The sequence below is a fragment of the Vipera ursinii genome (genome assembly GCF_947247035.1).
Source record: "Vipera ursinii genome assembly, chromosome: 12".
NCBI lineage: Eukaryota > Metazoa > Chordata > Lepidosauria > Squamata > Viperidae > Vipera > Vipera ursinii.
In genome coordinates this window covers 8,684,817-8,704,340 of record NC_139525.1, presented here as the reverse complement: position 1 = coordinate 8,704,340, position 19,524 = coordinate 8,684,817, and the positions used below count along the sequence as shown (strand labels likewise).

The window sequence follows — 19,524 nt, the reverse complement described above, 5'->3', positions numbered from 1 at the left end:
GGTAAAGGTTCCCCCGCACATGCGTGCTAGTCGTTTCCGACTCTAGGGCCGGTGCTCATCTCCGTTTCAAAGCCGAAGAGCCAGCGCTTGTCCGAGGACGTCTCCGTGGTCATGTGGCCGGCATGACTAGACGCCAAAGGCGCACGGAACGCTGTTACCTTCCCACCGTAGTGCTCCCTATTTTTCTACTTGCATTTTTTACGTGCTTTCGAACTGCTAGGTTGGCAGAAGCTGGGACGAGTAACAGGCGCTCACTCTGCTATGCGGCACTCGGGATTCGACCCGCCAAACTGCCGACCTTCCGATCGACAAGCTCAGCGTCCTAACCCACTGAGCCACCGCGTCCCCTGCGCAATTAGAACCCCAAAAATGATTTTAGGAGCATTTGGACCGCGAATGCAATTCGTTTGCCAACTTCCAAGGCGAACTGCAGAACTTTCACCATCGATAAGCGTCCTAGATCGGCGACATCAGAATAACGTCTTTCCTTCCGCTTTGTGTTATTCTACCCATTTCTATCTCTATGGTTCCCCGCTGAACTTCAGAGGGGGAGAGGATAGGAGATGAAGCGGAAGGAAGGGAAAATCGCCAATCATTACAGCTCAGGAGACGCAGCCTATCGGAGAGAGGGAGAGGCGGGCTTACGCTTGCGCAGTACAGCGGGCTGTAAGGCCGCATGTGCAAATCCAGGAGGACGCTTTCAGGATGAAGTAAGCGGCAGTTGGATAATACGAAAGAATAGTATTAATAAATATTTTTATGGAGGCGGGAAAAGGGGGAGCAGGGCTTCTTTTGGGATAAATATTCAACTTCGGAACTACATTGTGAATAAAGCATGGAATCGATGAAATACTAATGCGGAAGAGTGTTTCTGGGCTTACACAGAGTGCGTTTTCATCTAGCAATATTTATCATTGCCATTTTTTCCCCGCTCCCCTTCTTAAAGCTAAGCCTTGAGCTGTTAGGAGGAGTACATTACCCTGTTGTGGGCTGGAAAAATTCAGGCCCCCTCTTTCAGCTTGACCACTCTTGCCGGCCTAGTGTGTGGACGTGGAGGGATACAATTTGTGTATGTAGCACAGATCTCTGGGATGAAGTTGGGATAAAATGAATCAACTTACAACAGTTCATTTAGTGACCGTTTGAAGTCAAATTGGCACTGTAAAAAGTGACTTATGACCATTTTTCACACTTATGACCATTGAAGCATCCCCGTGGTCATGTGAACAAAATTTGGATGCTCGGCAACTGGTTCATATTTATAACGACTGCAGTGTCCTGGGGGTCATGTGATCCTCTTTAGTGACCTTTTGACGAGCAAAAAATCAATGGGGAAGCCAGATTCACTTAACCATGGGACTAACTTAACAATGGCAATCGCTCACTTAAAACTTGCAAGAAAAGTCGTAAAATGGGGCAAAATTCACTTAACAAGTGTCTCACTTAGCAACAGAAATTTTGGGCTCAATTGTCGTAGGTTGAGGACTACCTGTGTAAGTAATTGTTGGGATCGCCACCTCTTGCTGGAAGATCGCTGTTTAAAAGGGTTAAGACTCATTGTTTTTATTCTTTCCTTCCATAGCCCATTAACCAAAGTGAAGCTGATCAATGAGCTGAATGAGCGTGAAGCAGAGCTGGGAGTGCAGGATAAGGTTTCCTGGCATGCAGAGTATAGTGGCAGTGCCTGGGTATTTGTGGGTGCGTAATATGCCTAGAGACATCTTACCATGTCACGCCCTTGTGGCGTCAAACTTATGATTTGTCATATAGCAAAATGGCTAAACATTTAATAATCCCTTCCCTTCTTTTCTCTTTCTAGGGGGATTGCCATATGAACTGACTGAAGGGGACATTATCTGTGTATTTTCACAGTAAGTAAGAACAATGAAAACTTAACTTCAGAGAATGAGGTGTCTCTCTGAGATTGCTTTGATGTTGCTTTTTCAATTAAAACCAAACTATAATGCAAATAATGGGAATAAAAGGTTAACTTGCGAATTAGCTTTAAACTTTTATAGTGAAATCACCTACATCTATTTGGAAGCAACTGCTTTGAATTGAATAATGCTTACTTCAAAAGAGTGCAGTGTAGTCTTGAAGTTTTACCAATAATTTTGTCAGCTCTTGTCTTTACCACAATACTGCCAAGGAGATGCTTTGCTATTATAGGCTTTACAGTGTAAATGTGATATTTCCTCTATTGGGTAAATCCATGGACACCATGTTTTTTAAAAAAGCTCTGAACAATAAAAATGTTTATTTTATTTAGCTAAACTGATGCCTTTAGTTTTTACTAAAAGCATCAGATTAGCTGAAACAAATATGAAAAAGATTTTAATTTTAAGTGTTTTGTTAGAGAAAACCCAAGCACTTTGGAACAGCATCTATTTCAGGGCAGTTTTCCCCCCCTGAGATTATTTGCTAAAGTAGTTGTTTAGAAAATACACTGCTTCAGGGAGGTTTATGAATACTTGCATGTACCTACTTGATTGAAAATGCTGGATGAGGTGTAATCTAGTAAAATGATTCTTAGTCTCAGTGTATGGAAAAGGGCTATAGTCTTTAAGCCCTACATCAACACTTGTATTTCTCAAAATTATCCCTGCTTGTTGCCATTTCCTTTTTTTTGTTCTTTACACCTAAGACTAAATACTGTCAACTTCCATTTTTCTGTTCAGGTATGGAGAAATTGTGAACATAAACTTGGTACGTGATAAAAAGACGGGGAAATCCAAAGGTTTCTGCTTCATTTGCTACGAAGATCAGCGAAGCACTATTCTCGCAGTTGATAACTTTAATGGGATAAAGGTTAGTTTAGCCGTTGAAGATCCTCTGGATATTTTGCTGCTCTGATTGGGCTGTGACCCAGTTTCACATAAAATATATATTTAAAAACACTAAGGCCTTTTATGAAAGAATGCAGTGAACCTATTTAGGACTTTATGGACATAGCAGAAAGGGAGCAGCAGGCAAAAAATCCTCTTTTCATATCAGCAAAAATAAAGCCTTTTTCATAATAATCCAAAGATTATCTCAGGCTTCACTGTGTCTTAAGCTAAAATCTTAATTGCTTCTATTTGATGGTTACCTGGTCATGTAGCTTCAGTGGGGGGGGGGGGGGAAACAATAGTTTCATAATGTTCATAATTTCATCATGTTTGCAGATAAAAGGAAGGACAATTCGTGTGGACCACGTGGCCAACTACCGCCCACCGAAAGATTCTGAGGACATTGATGAGATTACAAAGGCTGTCCGAGAGAAAGGCTGTGGTGTTAAAACTCCTCCTCAGAGTTCAGCTGAATCCTCAGAAGAAGATGAAATGGAAGTAAAAAGGCACAAGAAAGGTGATAAGTCTTTTTTTTTCTTTCTGTGGCCAGAATTATACAAATTGGAAAACTAATCACATTTGATCAAGTCACAGCTGACTTGGTTCACACAGTATGCTGTGCTACAATGTGCCTTATTTAAACTAGGCTGTTGTATGTTTCTATGCTGTATGCAAATCTCATTTTAAAGCTGAGGGAAGCTTCCAGATGTAGGAATACACAATGTATGCAGCATTTCGATAACATTCCCTGACCGACGGCACCGTGAGGAGGCCCTCTCTGTGGGAGCGCACAGGGCAATGGGAAGTTGACGCCGGCAAAAGGTGCTCCCGTAAATAACCCGGACCCATGCCATTTAGGGCTTTATAGGTCATCACCAGCACCTTGAATCTCACCCGGAAGACAACTGGAAGCCAATGCAGCTCGCGGAGCAGAGGTGTTACATGTTACATGTGGTATTTCAGACTCAGTTAACTGGAGTACTTTGAGAGAACCAAAAGAACTTTGGGATGGAAGAGAAAAGGCTGGTTTCCTATTTTTAAAGCTCTGTTGTGATATAAGATAAAATTCAGCATTGTTTCTCATTCTGAGCAAATGTAAGATGCCTGTATTTTAGCTCCTACGCTTTCCCAGCTAAAATTTGGGGAGTTGAAATTCACACATTTTAAAGTTGTGGAGACTGAGCAAAAATGAAATAGAAAGTGCTGGCCATTTTTGTTAGAGGAGGTACAATAAATATTAAGGGTTAACAGTCAACACTTCTAGGTAAGCAAGAGAAATACAGAATTAAAGAAAAATGGTCAGGCAGAGTGGGGCAAGACGGTTTTAGGAGCACTCCCTGTCAAACCGTTTAGAAAGAAAGTCGCATCCAATTTGAAAGCTAGGAAAGAGTTTCTGGAAAGATGGAATACCAGGAAATGCATAAAGGAGGCATAGAGAAGCATCTGAACGAGATATTTGTGGAAATCCTTTTCGATTTGCATTTCTTGTACTTTCAGAAAAAAAGAAGAAGAAGAAGAAGAAGAAAGAAAAGCGAGAGCATCGGAAGCGTCTGAAAGAGGAACCTGGTAGAGATGGGCTTTTCCCCAAATCCAAGATTAAAGTGGAAAAGGAGGATCCGGACTATGAACGCTATGCTGGCCCAAACCAGGAAACCTGGGGTAGCACATCTGGGCACCAGCACCAGAGTAGGATGCCACCAGGACAAGAGCTCATATACGAGAGTGGGGTAGAGCCATCTGGAGGCTCAGAAAGGGACCGATATGAGCGCAGAATGCCCCCCAGGGTGGAGAAGCAGAAGAAAACGGAGGCCATCCAAGATAGACAGCCCACATCAGAAAGCCGATCACGTGATCGCTCAAAAAACAGAGACAAGCCTTCCCGGGAGAAATCCCCAAATCGTTACTAACTCAACTGCTGCGTTCTCTCCTTGCGCGCAAGAAAGGGCAGCTGTAGCCTGTGCTGTCAGAACATTGGCTCGGTGAAACAGGCGGGGTGCGGGGGGGGGGCAGCGCAGCATTAAATTTTGGAATTGGAGGAAGAAACTCGGGTGCTGTTTGGAGCAGCGGTTTTTTCTCTCCGGAAAGGAAAACCACAAGAAACAAAATCAAGGTGCTATTTTGCCTACCCTTTTGCAGTAAAGGCCTGAATTCCAGAGGCAAAGCAGCCGTGTGACCCATTCTTCCCCCCCCCCCACACACACGCACGCACACTTCAAAATCTAGGCTTAATAAGTCCACTTTGAACGGTTGCCACGTCTGCAGCTTCACGTGCCAAATTCATTTCTGCTGTTTGCACTTTTTGCACTTATCCTCCTTAAGTTGCGGTATAGAGGTGCGATGGCTTAAAAGGAGAAGATCTGTGCTCTGGCAGTTTGAGTCGTACTTCCGTGCAGTGGGGTGAGTTCCCGTCACTTGCCTGTTGTCTCCTGCCAACCTAGCAGATCAAAAGCCCATAAAGGCAAGTAGATAATTAAGTGCCACTTCTGTGGGAAGGTAACAGCGTTCTGTGTTTTGCCGTTACGTTTTGCAGTGCAGCGTGATGTCATGCTGGCCACATGATGTCAAGAATGTCTTTGGGGAGCACGGGCTCAGTGGCTTGAAGAAAGACATATGAGCACCGCCTCCTAAAGTCTGCCACGACTAGCCAAGTTCCTATCTGCAGGAACACCTTTACCTTTGCTTCGTTGCAGTATAATTGTATGGCAAGGGAGGAGCAGTCTTTTTCAAGGCAGGGGCTGCATTCCCTTGGCTAAGCAATCAGGATATGCATATGCATATGAGGTTGATTGGAGCAAAGCTGAAACTTTGGTTCATGTCCTTTCTCATCGCATCAATTCATCCATTCATCCTCTCACTCACACACGCACCCATGCATCTAACACGGTTCCTCTCTTGTGGGTGTGCATCTGCCAGTTTGCATTCTCTCGCCCTCTCTTATTTTGGCCGGCTCCTTTTCTACTTTTATTTTGTTTTTCTTCCTTCAGGCACTATTTTTTTTTACTGGCAGTGGTGGAAAATGTACACAACACACTGTTTCTGTTTGCAGAGGCAGCTGATTTATTTTTTGTCCTGATAAGGGAGATGTGCCATTTGCAGCCTTATCGGGAGCAAAAGGCCCCATGGAGTGTGACTTAAGCCCTTATCACCACTAGCTAGGCTACTGAACATATTTTAGATGCACATGCTTTTGAATATTGATACAAAATGCAGCTAACCACCCCAGCATTGTGAGCATTGCATTGGCTTCCAGGTGCATTTCAAAGTGCTTATTGTAATTGATGAAACCCCTTTGACCCCAGATTTCTTCCAAGGCTGCCTTTATGTGAAATTCACTTGCTTTGGACCTTTCTCCCAAGGGGAGATACAAAGGTTAGGTGAGGTGGGAGCTCACCAATAATGTGTTTTTTGGGGGAGGGGGTTCTCACTTTGCAGAGCAGCCCCCCCCAGTGGCCTGGTTGATATTCACCTTGGCATCCTTGCAGTGTTATAGGTAATTAAGCAGAACTTTTCTAGTCTTTCAATAACTTGCTATGCACATTAGGGATGACAATGGTGAAGGTAATTGTTCATTGATCAGTGAACACTGCATCTTTGTACTATTTGATTGTTGTGCTGGTAAACTGTCATGAGCTGATCTGATGGTAGATGAATAGGCTGAGCAAAGGAAGTATGCAAACTTCTAGGTTGGGCACCTAAACAAAAGTGCCCAAGCCAAGGGCTGTATTTAGCCCCCCAAAGGCTTGTTGTAAGTCTTAAGGAGCTCTAAATTATCAAACTATAATTCTGAATATATGTCAGCGAGACATTTTTAAACATACAGACTAACTGTATGACTGTGTTATGTATTCATTATATTTTTAATTTTAAAAAAAATAGTGGAAAACATCCATGAATTTGTCTTGGCTTCCCGACCATTTTTTGGGAGTGGGCAAATGCATAAAGTAGAAATGCAACAAGGAACACACCTCTATGCTAAACCGTGAAGATCTGACATGTTTAATCAACACATGTTTTGGATAAAAAATATATCTTTGAATCCCGTTTCCCTCCCCTGCAGAGAAGAGATTAATATTTTATTAAGAACTCCCTTCTAACACCCATGTTACTCTGGGTTGGTTAATGAAAGGTCAACCCGGAGCTACCAATATTCTTTTCTGTCTTATTGGCAAGACGAGAAGGTGCATTTCTTCTCATCTTCCAACTAAAACGCTGTACCTCAAGACATTTCGCAAGGGGATGGCAAGCGCTGATAAACTGACAGGAGAGTGAGAAAGCCATCGAGGGCGATAATCCAAAATACGTTTGCAAATGACAGTTTACACAACCCATTTTCTGAGAGGCTGCACACTAGACTGATCCCTAAACTGATATAATGGCTTCACTTGCGAAGGAACACATCTGCTATATCAGGGGTAGGCAACCTTGGGTCTTTTATGACTCGTGGACTTCAACTCCCAGAATTCCTGAGCCAGCAAGCTGGCTCAGGAATTCTGGGAGTTGAAGTCCACGAGTCATAAAAGACCCAAGGTTGCCTACCCCTGTGCTAGATAGACCTTCAGCACTTGTGGATGCAGCCGGCCCTCCATTCTATCCCTAAGGCTGTACTTCCACTGGTGAATGCCCAACCAGGGGGAACCTGAAGAAGCAAGATTGTCCCTATTGCAGATGGGGGCGCCCTCTTGAGCTGCACACACACACACACACACACACGCACAAGATGGCTTCTGTGCATCTCCCGCAGGTCTCTTGTTCCCCCATTTGCGGGTGATGGAAAGGTGCCCTTGGCAAGATCAAAGCCTTCTCTTCCCGCTGGGCTCCGCCCCCTCCTCTTCAGCCCCGCCCCCTTGATCTTGAAGAGAACGCCTCGCCAGAGGAGGAGGGTGGGGCAGCGGCCCTCGCCCAGGCCAGACGTTTGGGCTCCGCCGCTCTCTCATTGGCTACTTTTAGCCCCAGCCCACCAGCACGTCCAATCGCAAGCCTCGAGATTCTCCTCCGCATTTTTCCCCAGCCCGCCGAGAGCGAAGCCCTTTTTTTTCCTTTTCTTGTTAATACTTTTGGCCTTTCCCGGCTGCCGTCCGGACCCAGCGCGAATCCTCTCCGGCCGGGGAAGAACCGAGGGAGCGCAGCTGGCGCGCAGAAAGAACGAAGGTGCACCGGGAAAGGGGGGAGGGGGCCCGCCGGCTCCCTTCCTCCACAGCCGCGATGTCGGCCCTCAGCTGGAAGCCGTTCGTCTACGGTGGATTGGCCTCGCTCGTGGCCGAATTCGGTGGGTGAGATGGAGAGGACAGGCAGGGCCGGGCGCGCATGCGCGGGTTCTCGGACGCTCCCCTTTCGAGTTACCGGGCAGTAGGCCACGCCCTTTCCCCGGCGCCTAGCAACGCCCCAGCCCGGCTCTACTGCGCGGCGACCCTGCCGCTCCGCCTCGGTCCGCGGAGACCTGGCGTGGAAGGGCAGGGGGGTCCGCTGGGCGGACAGGCCTTGGTCCAGCTCCCCGCCCTCCAGTCACTGTCCAGCAATTGACCTTGGGTGTCCAGTCCTTAGTTGGGAGAAGAGCACCGCAGCGCCGCAGTTCTCCCTGTGCAAATGCAAATGTGGCTCTTGGTTTTCACAGGATGATGATGATGATGATGATGATGATAACTTTATTGTCACTTTGAATGTACACCAATCGGATCTGACTTCGCCCTAAAATTTTCATCAGTCCTCGACTTACAACCACAAATTTGTCTTGCTGAGTTGTTAAGTGAGCTTTGCCCCGTTTTACGACCTTTCTTGCCAGAGTTGTTAAGTGAATCGCTGCAGATGTTAAGTTTGTAACTGTCAGAAGGTCGCAAAAGGTGGGTCGCGTGACCCCCCGAGAGGCTGTAACCGTCGTAAATATGAGTCAGTTGCCAAGCGTCTGAATTTTGATCGCCAGACCACTAGGAAGGCTGCAGTGGCCTTAAGTTGGAAAAACGGTCATAAGTCGCTTTTTCCATACTGCTGTTGTAACTTGGAACAGTCACTAAATGAACTGTGTAAGTCGAGGACTTAATCTGGAACGTAATCTGGAACAACTTCCCACCAGTAATTGTGGGTGCAGCAACGCTGAAGGTTTTTAAGAAAAGATTGGGCAACCATTTGTCTGAAATCATGCAGAGTTTCCTGCCTGAGCGGGTGGGTTGGACTAGAAGATCTCCAAGGTCCCTTCTAACTCTCTTCTGCTAAAATGTTAACTTACCTTTGCTAAGTAAAAAAAATGGGAGAGGCAGGGTGTGTTGCAGGTCTTCCCCACTGAGGAGGTCCATCTTGTGGGAACAAGAAAAAGGGTCTTCTCCATGATGGTTCCCTTTTTCTGCAACATCATCCCTGCAAAAATAAGATTTTCCCCACCCTGATGCTCTTTTGAAAGCTAAGCCATGAAAACGTTCTGCCAATGGACCTGGGCAGCAGGGAGATACAGAGCCCATTAAGCGATTGGCTCGGTTGTTGTCCACTGGGGTTTGTTGGGTTTTATATTTGGGGTTTTACTTCTGTAACCTATCCAGGATCGTTATGAGTGAATTGGGCAGCCATATATATTTTCTTAATAAATTAATAAGAGTGGTACCCACCGGACTTCTGAAAATCAGTTAGTCTGAGTCAGCACAAAGCCTAAGGTGGAATAACAAAGGTCCAAAAGTTACTTTGAAGCAGACTCCTTCATTGTTCCTCACCTATAGATAGAATCTTGCTAAACTAAAGCATTATTAACCTGCATCATTAAATATATACTCTCTTCTTCCCGACCAAAAACTTAACTGTCTCTTATTCCTCTGGACTCCCTGTTGGGAATCTGGCCTACATTTCACCACAAACACCCCTGGAGAATCCCCTGATGTTCTTTACAGCTCTTGGGGTGCTGGTACCGTGAAGAATTTTATTAGATCAAGATGGATAATTTGGCTAGCCTCAAACCCCCTTCGGCTCCAGGGGGGGAAAAGGCAGGCCTGTGACTGCTGTAGTCAGTCCCACAAATTGCGGAACAGCTAACATGTTAGAGCAGCCATTAGATCACTTCTTAAGTATCGCTGTGTGATTCAGCAGCTTCTTCTTTCCTAGGGACCTTCCCTGTGGATCTCACCAAAACACGACTTCAGGTCCAAGGTCAAAGCATTGATTCCCGTTTCCGAGAGATCAAATACCGGGGCATGTTCCATGCCTTGTTCCGCATCTCCAGAGAAGAAGGCGTTCTAGCATTATACTCTGGGTAAGTACAGCACCCCTCTGTTCCTCTCCTGTGTGCACAGCTTCTTTCCCTACCCTACAAAGCTGGTCCTTGACTTAACCACAGTTCATTTAGGGACCGTTCAAAGTTACCGCAGCACTGAAGAAAGTAACTCATGACCATTTTTCACGCTTATGACCATTGCAGAACCCCCATGGTCACATAATTTATATCGGGATGCTTGGCAACTGACTCCTATTTATGACGGTCGCCGTGTCCCGGAGTCAAGTGATCCCCTTTTCCAACCTTCTAACAAGCAAGGTCAATGGGAAAACCAGATTCACTTAACAACTGTGTTACTAATTTAACAACTGTAGTGATTCAGTGAGCAAACGTTACAGGATGGGTCAAAACTCACTTAACAAATGTCTCACTTAGCAACATAAATTTTGGGCTCAATTGTGGGCCTAAGTGGAGGACTCTCTGTACAGCAATGTGGTTGGGATCACATGACCCATGAGTTACTTGGTTCAGGATTGTTTGTTGTGGGGCTGGGCTAAATGAAGTGGGGGAGTGCTGCTGTTTTCCTACCTAGATCATTGTTCTTTGTGATTACAGCATTGCACCAGCATTATTAAGACAAGCATCTTACGGCACCATAAAGATTGGTATATACCAGAGTTTGAAACGACTTTTTGTGAACCGTTTAGAAGGTTGGTATGCAAAGGAAACATTGTGCATGTTTTTTTCCCATTTCACAAAGCTATGAAGTGTCAGATAGATTAACTAACTGATAATTAATCAGTCTGGCTGTGGCTCATCTGAGCTTCCTGGACTTTCAGATTCCCAAAGTGGGCAAAGAGAGAACTAAAAATGCAAAAGATGTCATAAAGATGGGATAGAAAATCACCTGTGTTCTATTAAGTGCTTTCTTACTATTTTTTTTTACCCCAAGAGAGTTTGAGTTTTTCTCTCCTTAAATCTTTACTTCTGATTCTTCCTACATCATTTTGAGATGTATTGTGCCTTATTTCATTGCACTTAGACCGCAAATAGTGTGCGTTATCAATCTTCATCAATAGCTGCTATGTGAGGCAGTTATGTAAGCCTACACAGATGTTTGTATTAGAGAGGACATGGATGCTTCTCTAGATGAAACAGATGTGATAAAGAGAAATGCTTGGTCACGGAGGGCAAAGTTGCTGCAGCAAGCAAAATTCAGGCCTTCATTCCACCCATTTCTTTCTATAGGTCAGGGGTGGGCAACCTTGGCTCTTTTATGACTCATCGGCCGCGCGAGTCATGATGGGGGTCCCCCGATACTCCCATGTAACACCTCTACTCCGCGAGCTGCATTGGCTTCCGGTTGCCCTTCGGGTGAGATTCAAGGTGCTGGTAATGACCTATAAAGCCCTAAATGGCTTGGGTCCGGGATATCTGAGGGAACACCTGCTGCCGGCATCAAGTTCCCTTCGTCCAGTGCGCTCCCACAGGGTGGGTCTTCTCAGGGTGCCGCCGGTAAGAGATTGCCGGCGGACGACACCCAGGGATAGGGCCTTCTCAGTGGGCGCGCCTGCCCTTTGGAACCAGCTGCCCGCGGAGCTTAGGACTGCCCCCGACCTCCGTTCATTCCGCCGGGACCTGAAGACCTGGCTCTTCGAGCTCTCTGGCCCAGGCTGAGAATTTTTAATTTTTAACTGGGGTTTTTATTTTCTCTCAGGGTTTCATTTAATCTTTTTTAATTGTTTTAACTTTTGTATGGATTTTCTTTTAAATACCCTGTAAACCGCCCTGAGTCCTTCGGGAAAGGGCGGTATATAAATCTAAATAAATAAATAAATAAATAAATAAATAAATAAATAAATAAATGAACTTCAACTCCCAGAATTCCTGAGTCAGCATAGCTAACTCAGGAATTCTGGGAGTTAAAGTCCATGAGTGATAAAAGAGCCGAGGTTGCCTACCCCTGCTATAGGTAGCCCTCGACTTACAATAGTTCATGTAGGGACCATTCAAAGTTACAACATCACTAAAAAAAGTGACTTAGAACCGTTTTTCACACTTACGACCATTGCAGCATCCCCATGGTCACTTGATCAAAATTTGAATGCTTGGCAAGTGATTCGTATTTACAGTGTCCCAAGATCATGTGATTGCCTTTCTGATAAGCGAAGTCAATGGGGAAGCCAGGTCCACTTAAGGACCACGTTACTAACTTGACAACGGCAGCGATTCGCTTAGCAGGGGTGGCGAGAAAGGCCATCAAATGGGGCAAAACTCGCTTTTTAACAACTCTCTCACTTCGCAACATAAATTTTGGGGCTCAATTATGGTCGTAAGTTGAGGACTACCTGTACTTGGTTTCCTCTTGATCCATTTTTTTTTTGACGTTTTCATAAATCCAGATCAAGTCTCTGGATGCACGGCGCTCCTATTTTCCTTATGGAAGATTAGAATCCAGTGCTTTTCTTCTTAAAACACACACACACATACACACATCTGAATGCAGTAATGTTGACGCTTGTTCCAAAATTCAAAACACGGGAATATCATGCTGATAAAAAAATAATAATCAGATGTTATGCTGCCCTGCCTGCCTTTTCATCGCCCACCGAGTTGCCTCTGCCTACACACTATCACACATGCTATGTTGTGGTCTCTGCTTACGGGAACTATGTCTTAAATGTTTGTTTTCCTGCAGGCCCTGGGCAGACAGTGACCCGGTCTCTTTGGAGATTGCTGCGGTCAGTACCCCTGCCCTTCTCAGCCTAACTTTGCTCTAACTCTTGGCTTTTCCTTTCTGAACTAATTCTCTAATCTCATTGGCTGGGTTTTGTTTTTTTTGTTCCAGTTCTCAGATTCTACTTAATCTCTATCAACAATCCTTTCTGCGTATACTTCCCAGGAAGCTTAAGGGATTGGGTGGCATTCCTTCAGAATCTTAACAATTCTGGGAAAAGCAAGGAAATTGGTAATCTAAAATTCGTAATCTAATCTCCCTGCTTTAGTTTTAACTGTCTGGAGAAAAAAATGGCTTTGATTGGAATCTTTGCAGTTTTACGATACATCCCTGACACCTTAGGCACAAGAAAGAGATAAATAAATTTATATATTTAAAAGAGAATGAAAATATATATTCTCTCATCTTTGCTTTTCCTTCCTGAAATCTACTCCTGTCGCTTTTTTCTTCTTGAGCAGAGTTTTGGGTTACATCCTGTCCTTCCTAATTGCAGATGAAACGTTATTGATCAATGTCATCTGCGGGGTGATTTCAGGGGTCATCTCCTCTACTCTGGCTAACCCAACAGATGTACTAAAGGTAAGAGGAGTCTTCCTTGCGGGATACATCTCACTGTCTGTACTCATTGCTGGTCTGTTGATGCTTCTTCTTTTTTTAAAACTTCCTGGCAGTTTTCAAATTCTGTAACTTGACGATTCTAACAGTCCCGCTCTATCAATAGATTGCAGCCCGTCCTTGACTTACGGCTAAAATGGTCGCTAGAATTTCCTTCATCAGCCATGATGTCGTAAGTCGAGGCATCCATGTAACCGACCCGGTTTTATGACCTTTTATGCAGCAGCCGTTAAGTGAGCCCCATGCATTCCTATGGATATTTTTGGCTGGGGAAAAAACTAGGTAGTGTCTGGCCAAAATATCGTAAATCATATCCTGTGACCATGGGATGCTGAAACCACCTGTAAAGGTGAGTTGGCTGCCAAGCACCTGAATTGCAGCTACGACGTGTGTGTGTGTGCGCGTGCGTGCGTGCTAGTGTGTACCTTTTGGGGGCGGAAATCTGTTCTAGCTTCAAACAGTGGCTAAGTGACTACAGGTAGTCCTTGACTTACGGCCACAATTGAGTCCAGCATTTCTGTTGCTAAGCGAGAAATCGGGTAAGTGAGCTCTGCCCCATTTTACGACCTTTCTTGCCACAGCGGTTAAGTGAATCACTGCAGTTGTTAAATTAGCAACCCGGTGAATCTGGCTTCCCCCATTGACTTTGCTTGTCAGGACATTGCCAAAGACGGATCACGTGACCCCAGGACACTGCGTCCGTGATAAATACATGAACCGGTTGTCAAGCATCTGAATGTAAATCACGTGACCACGGGGATGCTGCCAGGGTCATAAGTGTGAAAAACGGTCCTAAGTCGCTTTTTTTTTCCTCCCCAGTACCGCTGTAACTTTGAACGGTCACCAAATGAGTAAGTCGAGGACTACCTGTAGTTCCTATGCGAGGACTTTTCCTCTATCCTAAGGAATCCGCCTATTGTAACTTTTAGAGTAGGATCTTGCGGACTCGATCCAGCAGTGGAAAGGCTGCCGGTGGCCTTTCCCAATCTACGCTAGCGTTGGATTCTAGAAACTCGGATCTCTACCCAGCTAGGAAGCACCAGGGGGAATAAGGCAGGCTTAAAATAAAAAGATTATAGAGATGGCGGGATGCCGCGGTAGAAGCTTGGGTGACCCAACAAGGCCGGGAATGAACATTCATGCGTAGTTCCTTGGCCTCCGAGCAACCATGTTGGCTTGCATAGGTCCACGGGCTCTCTTCCTTTTCAGATTCGAATGCAAGCTCAGGGCAGCCTGTTTCAGGGAGGCATGATTGGGAGCTTCATCGACATCTACCAGCAAGAAGGCACGCGGGGCCTCTGGAGGGTAAGGGCCCCTTGGGTTGCCTCCCACTATCCGTGTGTTTTGCGGTTGCTTCCCAAGAAAAAGGGGGAGAAGGCATGTCTAAGACGGTTTTTTTCTTTTGGTTATATTCTGCCTTTCCTCGGGTAGTCCTCGATACCGTCTGAGCTTGGTGATTTCCTTGCAGGCGTTTTCATTACCAAACTAGGAAACATCATCCATGCTACAAGGGGGAGGGTTTGCAGGGCGGAGGAGGAGGAGGAGGGCTGTGGGGTCCTTTTTGCTCTCTGAGCTTGGTTGTGGTCTTGCAGGCGTTTTGTTACCCAACTAGGTGACATCATCAGTCCTCTGAGCACTCACAGTAGTGCTCAAAAGAATCACTGTCCCTTCAGTTCATTGTCACTTCAAGCCTGTGAGGTTGGTCGGTCTGAAAGAGAGTATTACTGCCTCAAACTTGGCCAGGGCCTTCCACTATTACGAGCTGCGGCGGCACAGTGGTTAGAATGCAGCATTGCAGGCTAACTCTGCCCCACTGCCAGGAGTTCGATCCTCACCGGCTCAAGGTTGACTCAGCCTTCCATCCTTCCGAGGTCGGTAAAATGAGGACCCAGATTGTTGGGGGCAATACGCTGACTGTGTAAACCGCTTAGAGGGCTGTAAAGCGCCAGGAAGCGGTATATAATTCTAAGTGCTACTGCAGGTGCTAAGTGCTATTAAGTGGAGACTTGAATCTGCTGTCCATCAGCTTAAACAATTTGTTGAATTTAAGGCTCAGCCCTTTAGGCAGATTTGACAACTGGTGGCTGATTCTAGAATTTTTAGTATCACAGTTGTGTCTGAAAGGAAGTTATAAACATGGTGGTAGCAGTCATAAAAATTATTTTTAAAAATGTTGGAAGAGAGATCTCTAGCAGTGAATAGTTTTAATCCTGTTCCTCAATTGAAATATCCTTTTTCACCAAAATCCCTTATTTTTAATTTTCAGGGACTAACCAGTAAGATCTTAATTCTCTAGAGCAGGGGTAGGCAACCTCGGCTCTTTTATGTCAGCAGGAATTCTGGGAGTTGAAGTCCATGAGTCATAAAAGAGCCGAAGTTGCTTACCCCTGCTCTAGAGGAACGAGAGTGGTAAAGCAAGTAAGCAAATAAACCAGAATAACCCATAGCAAATAAGAGGTTTTAATTTTTGGCATTAACATTTCTTAATGAAAGCAGGATTTTGCCAAAAGAGAAGTTGATTATTCAGATGTATAGATCAATCTTTTTAAAGCATATTGTAAGAATCTTGAGATCAGACCTAAGAGCCAGTGGACTGTGTTTTTTTTCCCCCTTTGAAAAATGAAGCAACCTGCCAACTTCAAAAGAGTTAAGGATGGGATGAATGGAACTTAGTAGGTCACTGATTGTGATGTCGTGGTTAAAGCCATTCTAACTATTGGTCTTTTCTCTGGCTAGGGTGTGGTTCCCACTGCTCAGCGAGCTGCTATTGTGGTAGGAGTTGAGTTACCGGTCTATGACATCACCAAGAAACACTTAATACTTTCAGGACTCATGGGGGACACAATTCTCACACATTTTATGTGAGTACCTGCTACTGTTCTGGTTGTTAACCTAAATGCATTCTTCTCAAATTGTGTTGGCTGTGGGCGTGGAGTAGTCAAGAGCTCACATTTTGGCACTGTGGTGTTTTTCCCTGTGATTTCTGGAGAGCGTGCATCCTTCCAGTGGGTGGAGACTGGCATTGCACTAAGCCACATTGTGCACTTGTTTAGTTTTGATTTAGTACGACATGTTAACCCAGGTACATAAACCAACATTTATGGCCCGATATTGTGTGTAATCCGTAGCTTGTAGCTTTTAAAACACAGCAAAAACAAAATGTGAACCTCGGTTAGAAATTGTAAGGAGCAAAGAGACTTAGCCCTGCTGCGTCAAACCCGTCTTCTGGTGAGGTGCCGGCATTACGGTTCTTAAAATTTTACATGAGTTGTGGAAAACCCAGAGGAAGATTTGGGTCATTCTGCTACACGCAATTAAAACCTGTGGGTTTCTTCACACGTTTTCTGCCAAGAATTGTACTAGGCCTGTTCCTGGAACCAGTGCCACCTAGAAGGAAGATATTCACAGTCTCTAGTTACTCTGCTGAAATCCACCTGCCTTTAAATGGTTTCTTCGATGCTTGTCTGTCCAGTTCCAGTTTTACCTGTGGACTGGCTGGTGCCGTAGCTTCCAACCCCGTGGATGTGGTTCGAACGCGCATGATGAATCAGCGGGCCATCGTGGGAAGCGTGGAGCTCTATAGGGGAACAATGGATGGCCTGGTAAAGGTAAGACATAGAGTGCACCCATTTTGAGGGAGTCAGGATAGTGTGGTGTAGTGGTTCAAGTGCTGGACTAATACCTGGTTCATTTCCACCCTAAGTCACGGAAATGCGTTGGTTGATTTTGTCCTCCTCCTCCTCCTCTACAGCCTATTTTTCTTGCTGAGGTGGGGGTGAAAATGGGGTGCTTTGAGCTCCTGATTAAAGGCAGTAAATATTAGTAAATATTGGGGACAGCACACAAAGTATGGACCAGGGTGTATTTTGAATGTGGTTTCTTATCGCCTTTGCAGACTTGGAAAAGCGAGGGCTTCTTTGCACTTTACAAAGGATTCTGGCCAAATTGGTTGAGACTTGGTCCCTGGAATATCATTGTATCCTTTCTGTCTGCAAAGCAGAGGCAGTATCACGGTGGGAAGGCTGGGGAATATTTTTGAAGCCATTATCGATCGTAGCCAAGACTTTTGTAGATAACGGCAAATTTCCTGCCAATACTGAATTTTAAGTTACCCGTTCTGATGTATGTGGTAGGAACCAGAAGAGTAAGTCATTTTTACTGAGCTAGCTGAGTGCGTGAACGTGCCTGTTAAACAACATTTGCTTTAAGTTAATTTGGATGGCTACATCAACTCTTGTGTTTACACAACGCTTTGAGTGATTAATCAGTCACGTTTGACTCACACAACTTGCTGAATCACAACAGCGAAGAAAGCTAGGGTCAAATTTAGGCAAAGGGAGCTTCTGAATTTTTAACTGATACGATTAAGGGCCAGTTTAGCCTTCCCGAACGATTTGTTCCGCAGAGACCTTTGAACAGTGCATTTTTCTTGGGAGCGTGCTGATGTAAACCGCACGTATGAATTTGTGAGTTGAATAATTCTACACACTTCAGGGGAGCAGAGAAGAGCAACTTGGTTATATTCTATCCTTATCAAATCCAGTTCCTGACTCTTTTAAGGCTTGGGAAAGACTCCTGCATAAGTGACTGGAGAACTCTGCCAAATTTATAAGGCACCTTCACACATTTATGATGCACTCAGGCTATTAGCTCATCTTTGGGTAGCTCTCCAGAGCTGTTCCTTCCACTGGAGCGATATAAAATATCCCTATTTCCTTATCACGGTTCGCCTGCGTTAGTGTCATGGAGATGATGATCAACTGTTATAATTCCAAATTGGGGCGGGGGGGGGGGAGAATCAGAGCTGTTAATTTGTGTATTGCTTTTAAATTTCCCTACTTTTGACACTAACATATTCCCTTGATTTCTGCAGTTCTAACCCTGTAAGTCTGCTTGGGCTCTTGGGCTCGTTGAAATGCAAAACTAGACATGTTACTTAGCTGGAAATGAGAGCCAGAGGAGGGAGGGAACGATTAGAAATTCCTCCTTTGAAAGCTATTTCTTTAACTCAGTGGCAGTTTTTTATCACCTATGAGCAGCTGAAGAGGCTCCCTTTTTAAGATGCCCATTCGGATTGGTAATCCAACTGACTTTCCTGCTCCCCTCCATTTCTGCATCTTCACGTATTTCCTTTTTTTTTTGTCTACATGGACTTTGTTTTACCCTCCATGTGCTGAGTGCTCAGTATTGGGAGGGTGGCTTCAGGGGAAGGGTAGAATGGGTCCACAAATGCAGTATTCAGAGCCCAGCGCATGTGCTTTCTCCCCCAAGGAAGACGATGGAACGTGGAGGGAGAGCACTTACGTCTGTGTTTGTATCTTCCATGAAGAGAGCTTTGAGTCAGAAATCCTTTTCACTGCCAGGCAATCCCCCTCCCTTTGGCTAATGCCAAAGGAAAAGGGGAAATAATGGGGGCTGCTGCAGTCCTCCTTCCAGTGTCATGTAACCCTATTAAAACTATTTATTGGAATCAAATCCTGTGATGTGCGTGTATGTATATATCTGCAACCCTCGTCTCTTCCCTCCCTGAGGTAGCTGACAAAGTGAGAAAGAGCCTGTGGCCTAGAGGTTAAAACAACTGCCTAACATGCAAAGCAGCCCAGGTTCAAATCTCAGAAGGGTGTGGCTGACTGATGAGAGCAAAGAAGCTTGAAATAGCTATATCAGTCTCCCTTTTAATTCTTTGTCAAAAGTCCAAATTTATTGAATATATCTGCAAGACTGCAACTATAACATTTTTCTTCAAATAGGGCAGGCGCCTACATGTTTAAATGACAGATCTTTCTTTGAAAGGAGGAAATAAGAATGGCCTGTCCAGCTACGTGATTTGTACACCTGCCAGGGTTAAATTAATGTTCCCCCGAATCCTGACTTGGTACCGTTGCAAACCACTTCAACTCTAGGGAAAGGATCACCCGGGTAATCCTCAAGATTCATCCAGTGAATTGTAGTTCCTGGTTGACTGCAGGATAACTCTCATGCTAAGACCGAAAAATCAGAAGGAGACTTGATTTTTAGCAACTCACAAATAGCTTGCGCCTTTTAATGAAATCTCTTAGTTGAAAAGATGGCATTGGACCCGAAGCCTGATTTTTGGCTACAATCAACATGGGTTCTCTCCTACAAAAAAAAAAAACTTACACTTCCCATCACCA

The 19,524-nt window shown here is 44.9% G+C and overlaps 2 protein-coding genes across 4 annotated transcripts; both read left to right on the top strand.

Moving 5' to 3' along the window:
* Positions 1–652: 652 nt before the first annotated feature.
* On the top strand, positions 653–4,989 carry RBMX2 (RNA binding motif protein X-linked 2). Of its 2 annotated transcripts, XM_083371890.1 has the most exons (6): positions 653–710; positions 1,583–1,698; positions 1,820–1,871; positions 2,679–2,808; positions 3,165–3,345; positions 4,326–4,989. In XM_083371890.1, exons 1-6 carry the CDS (start codon positions 706–708, stop codon positions 4,733–4,735), a joined length of 894 nt encoding a protein of 297 aa, XP_083228016.1. In that variant the 5' UTR covers positions 653–705; the 3' UTR covers positions 4,736–4,989. The 2 variants fall into 2 exon arrangements, with proteins under 2 accessions (XP_083228016.1, XP_083228015.1); XM_083371889.1 differs by lacking the exon at positions 653–710 and having other exon boundaries at positions 1,356–1,698.
* Positions 4,990–7,870: 2,881 nt separating this feature from the next.
* SLC25A14 (solute carrier family 25 member 14) lies at positions 7,871–18,844 on the top strand. Of its 2 annotated transcripts, none has more exons than XM_083372173.1 (9): positions 7,871–8,094; positions 9,909–10,056; positions 10,633–10,727; positions 13,248–13,333; positions 14,579–14,674; positions 16,106–16,230; positions 16,842–16,977; positions 17,265–17,345; positions 18,388–18,844. In XM_083372173.1, exons 1-9 carry the CDS (start codon positions 8,031–8,033, stop codon positions 18,427–18,429), a joined length of 873 nt encoding a protein of 290 aa, XP_083228299.1. In that variant the 5' UTR covers positions 7,871–8,030; the 3' UTR covers positions 18,430–18,844. The 2 variants fall into 2 exon arrangements, with proteins under 2 accessions (XP_083228299.1, XP_083228300.1); XM_083372174.1 differs by lacking the exon at positions 7,871–8,094 and adding an exon at positions 8,563–8,665.
* The last annotated feature ends 680 nt before the right edge of the window (positions 18,845–19,524 follow it).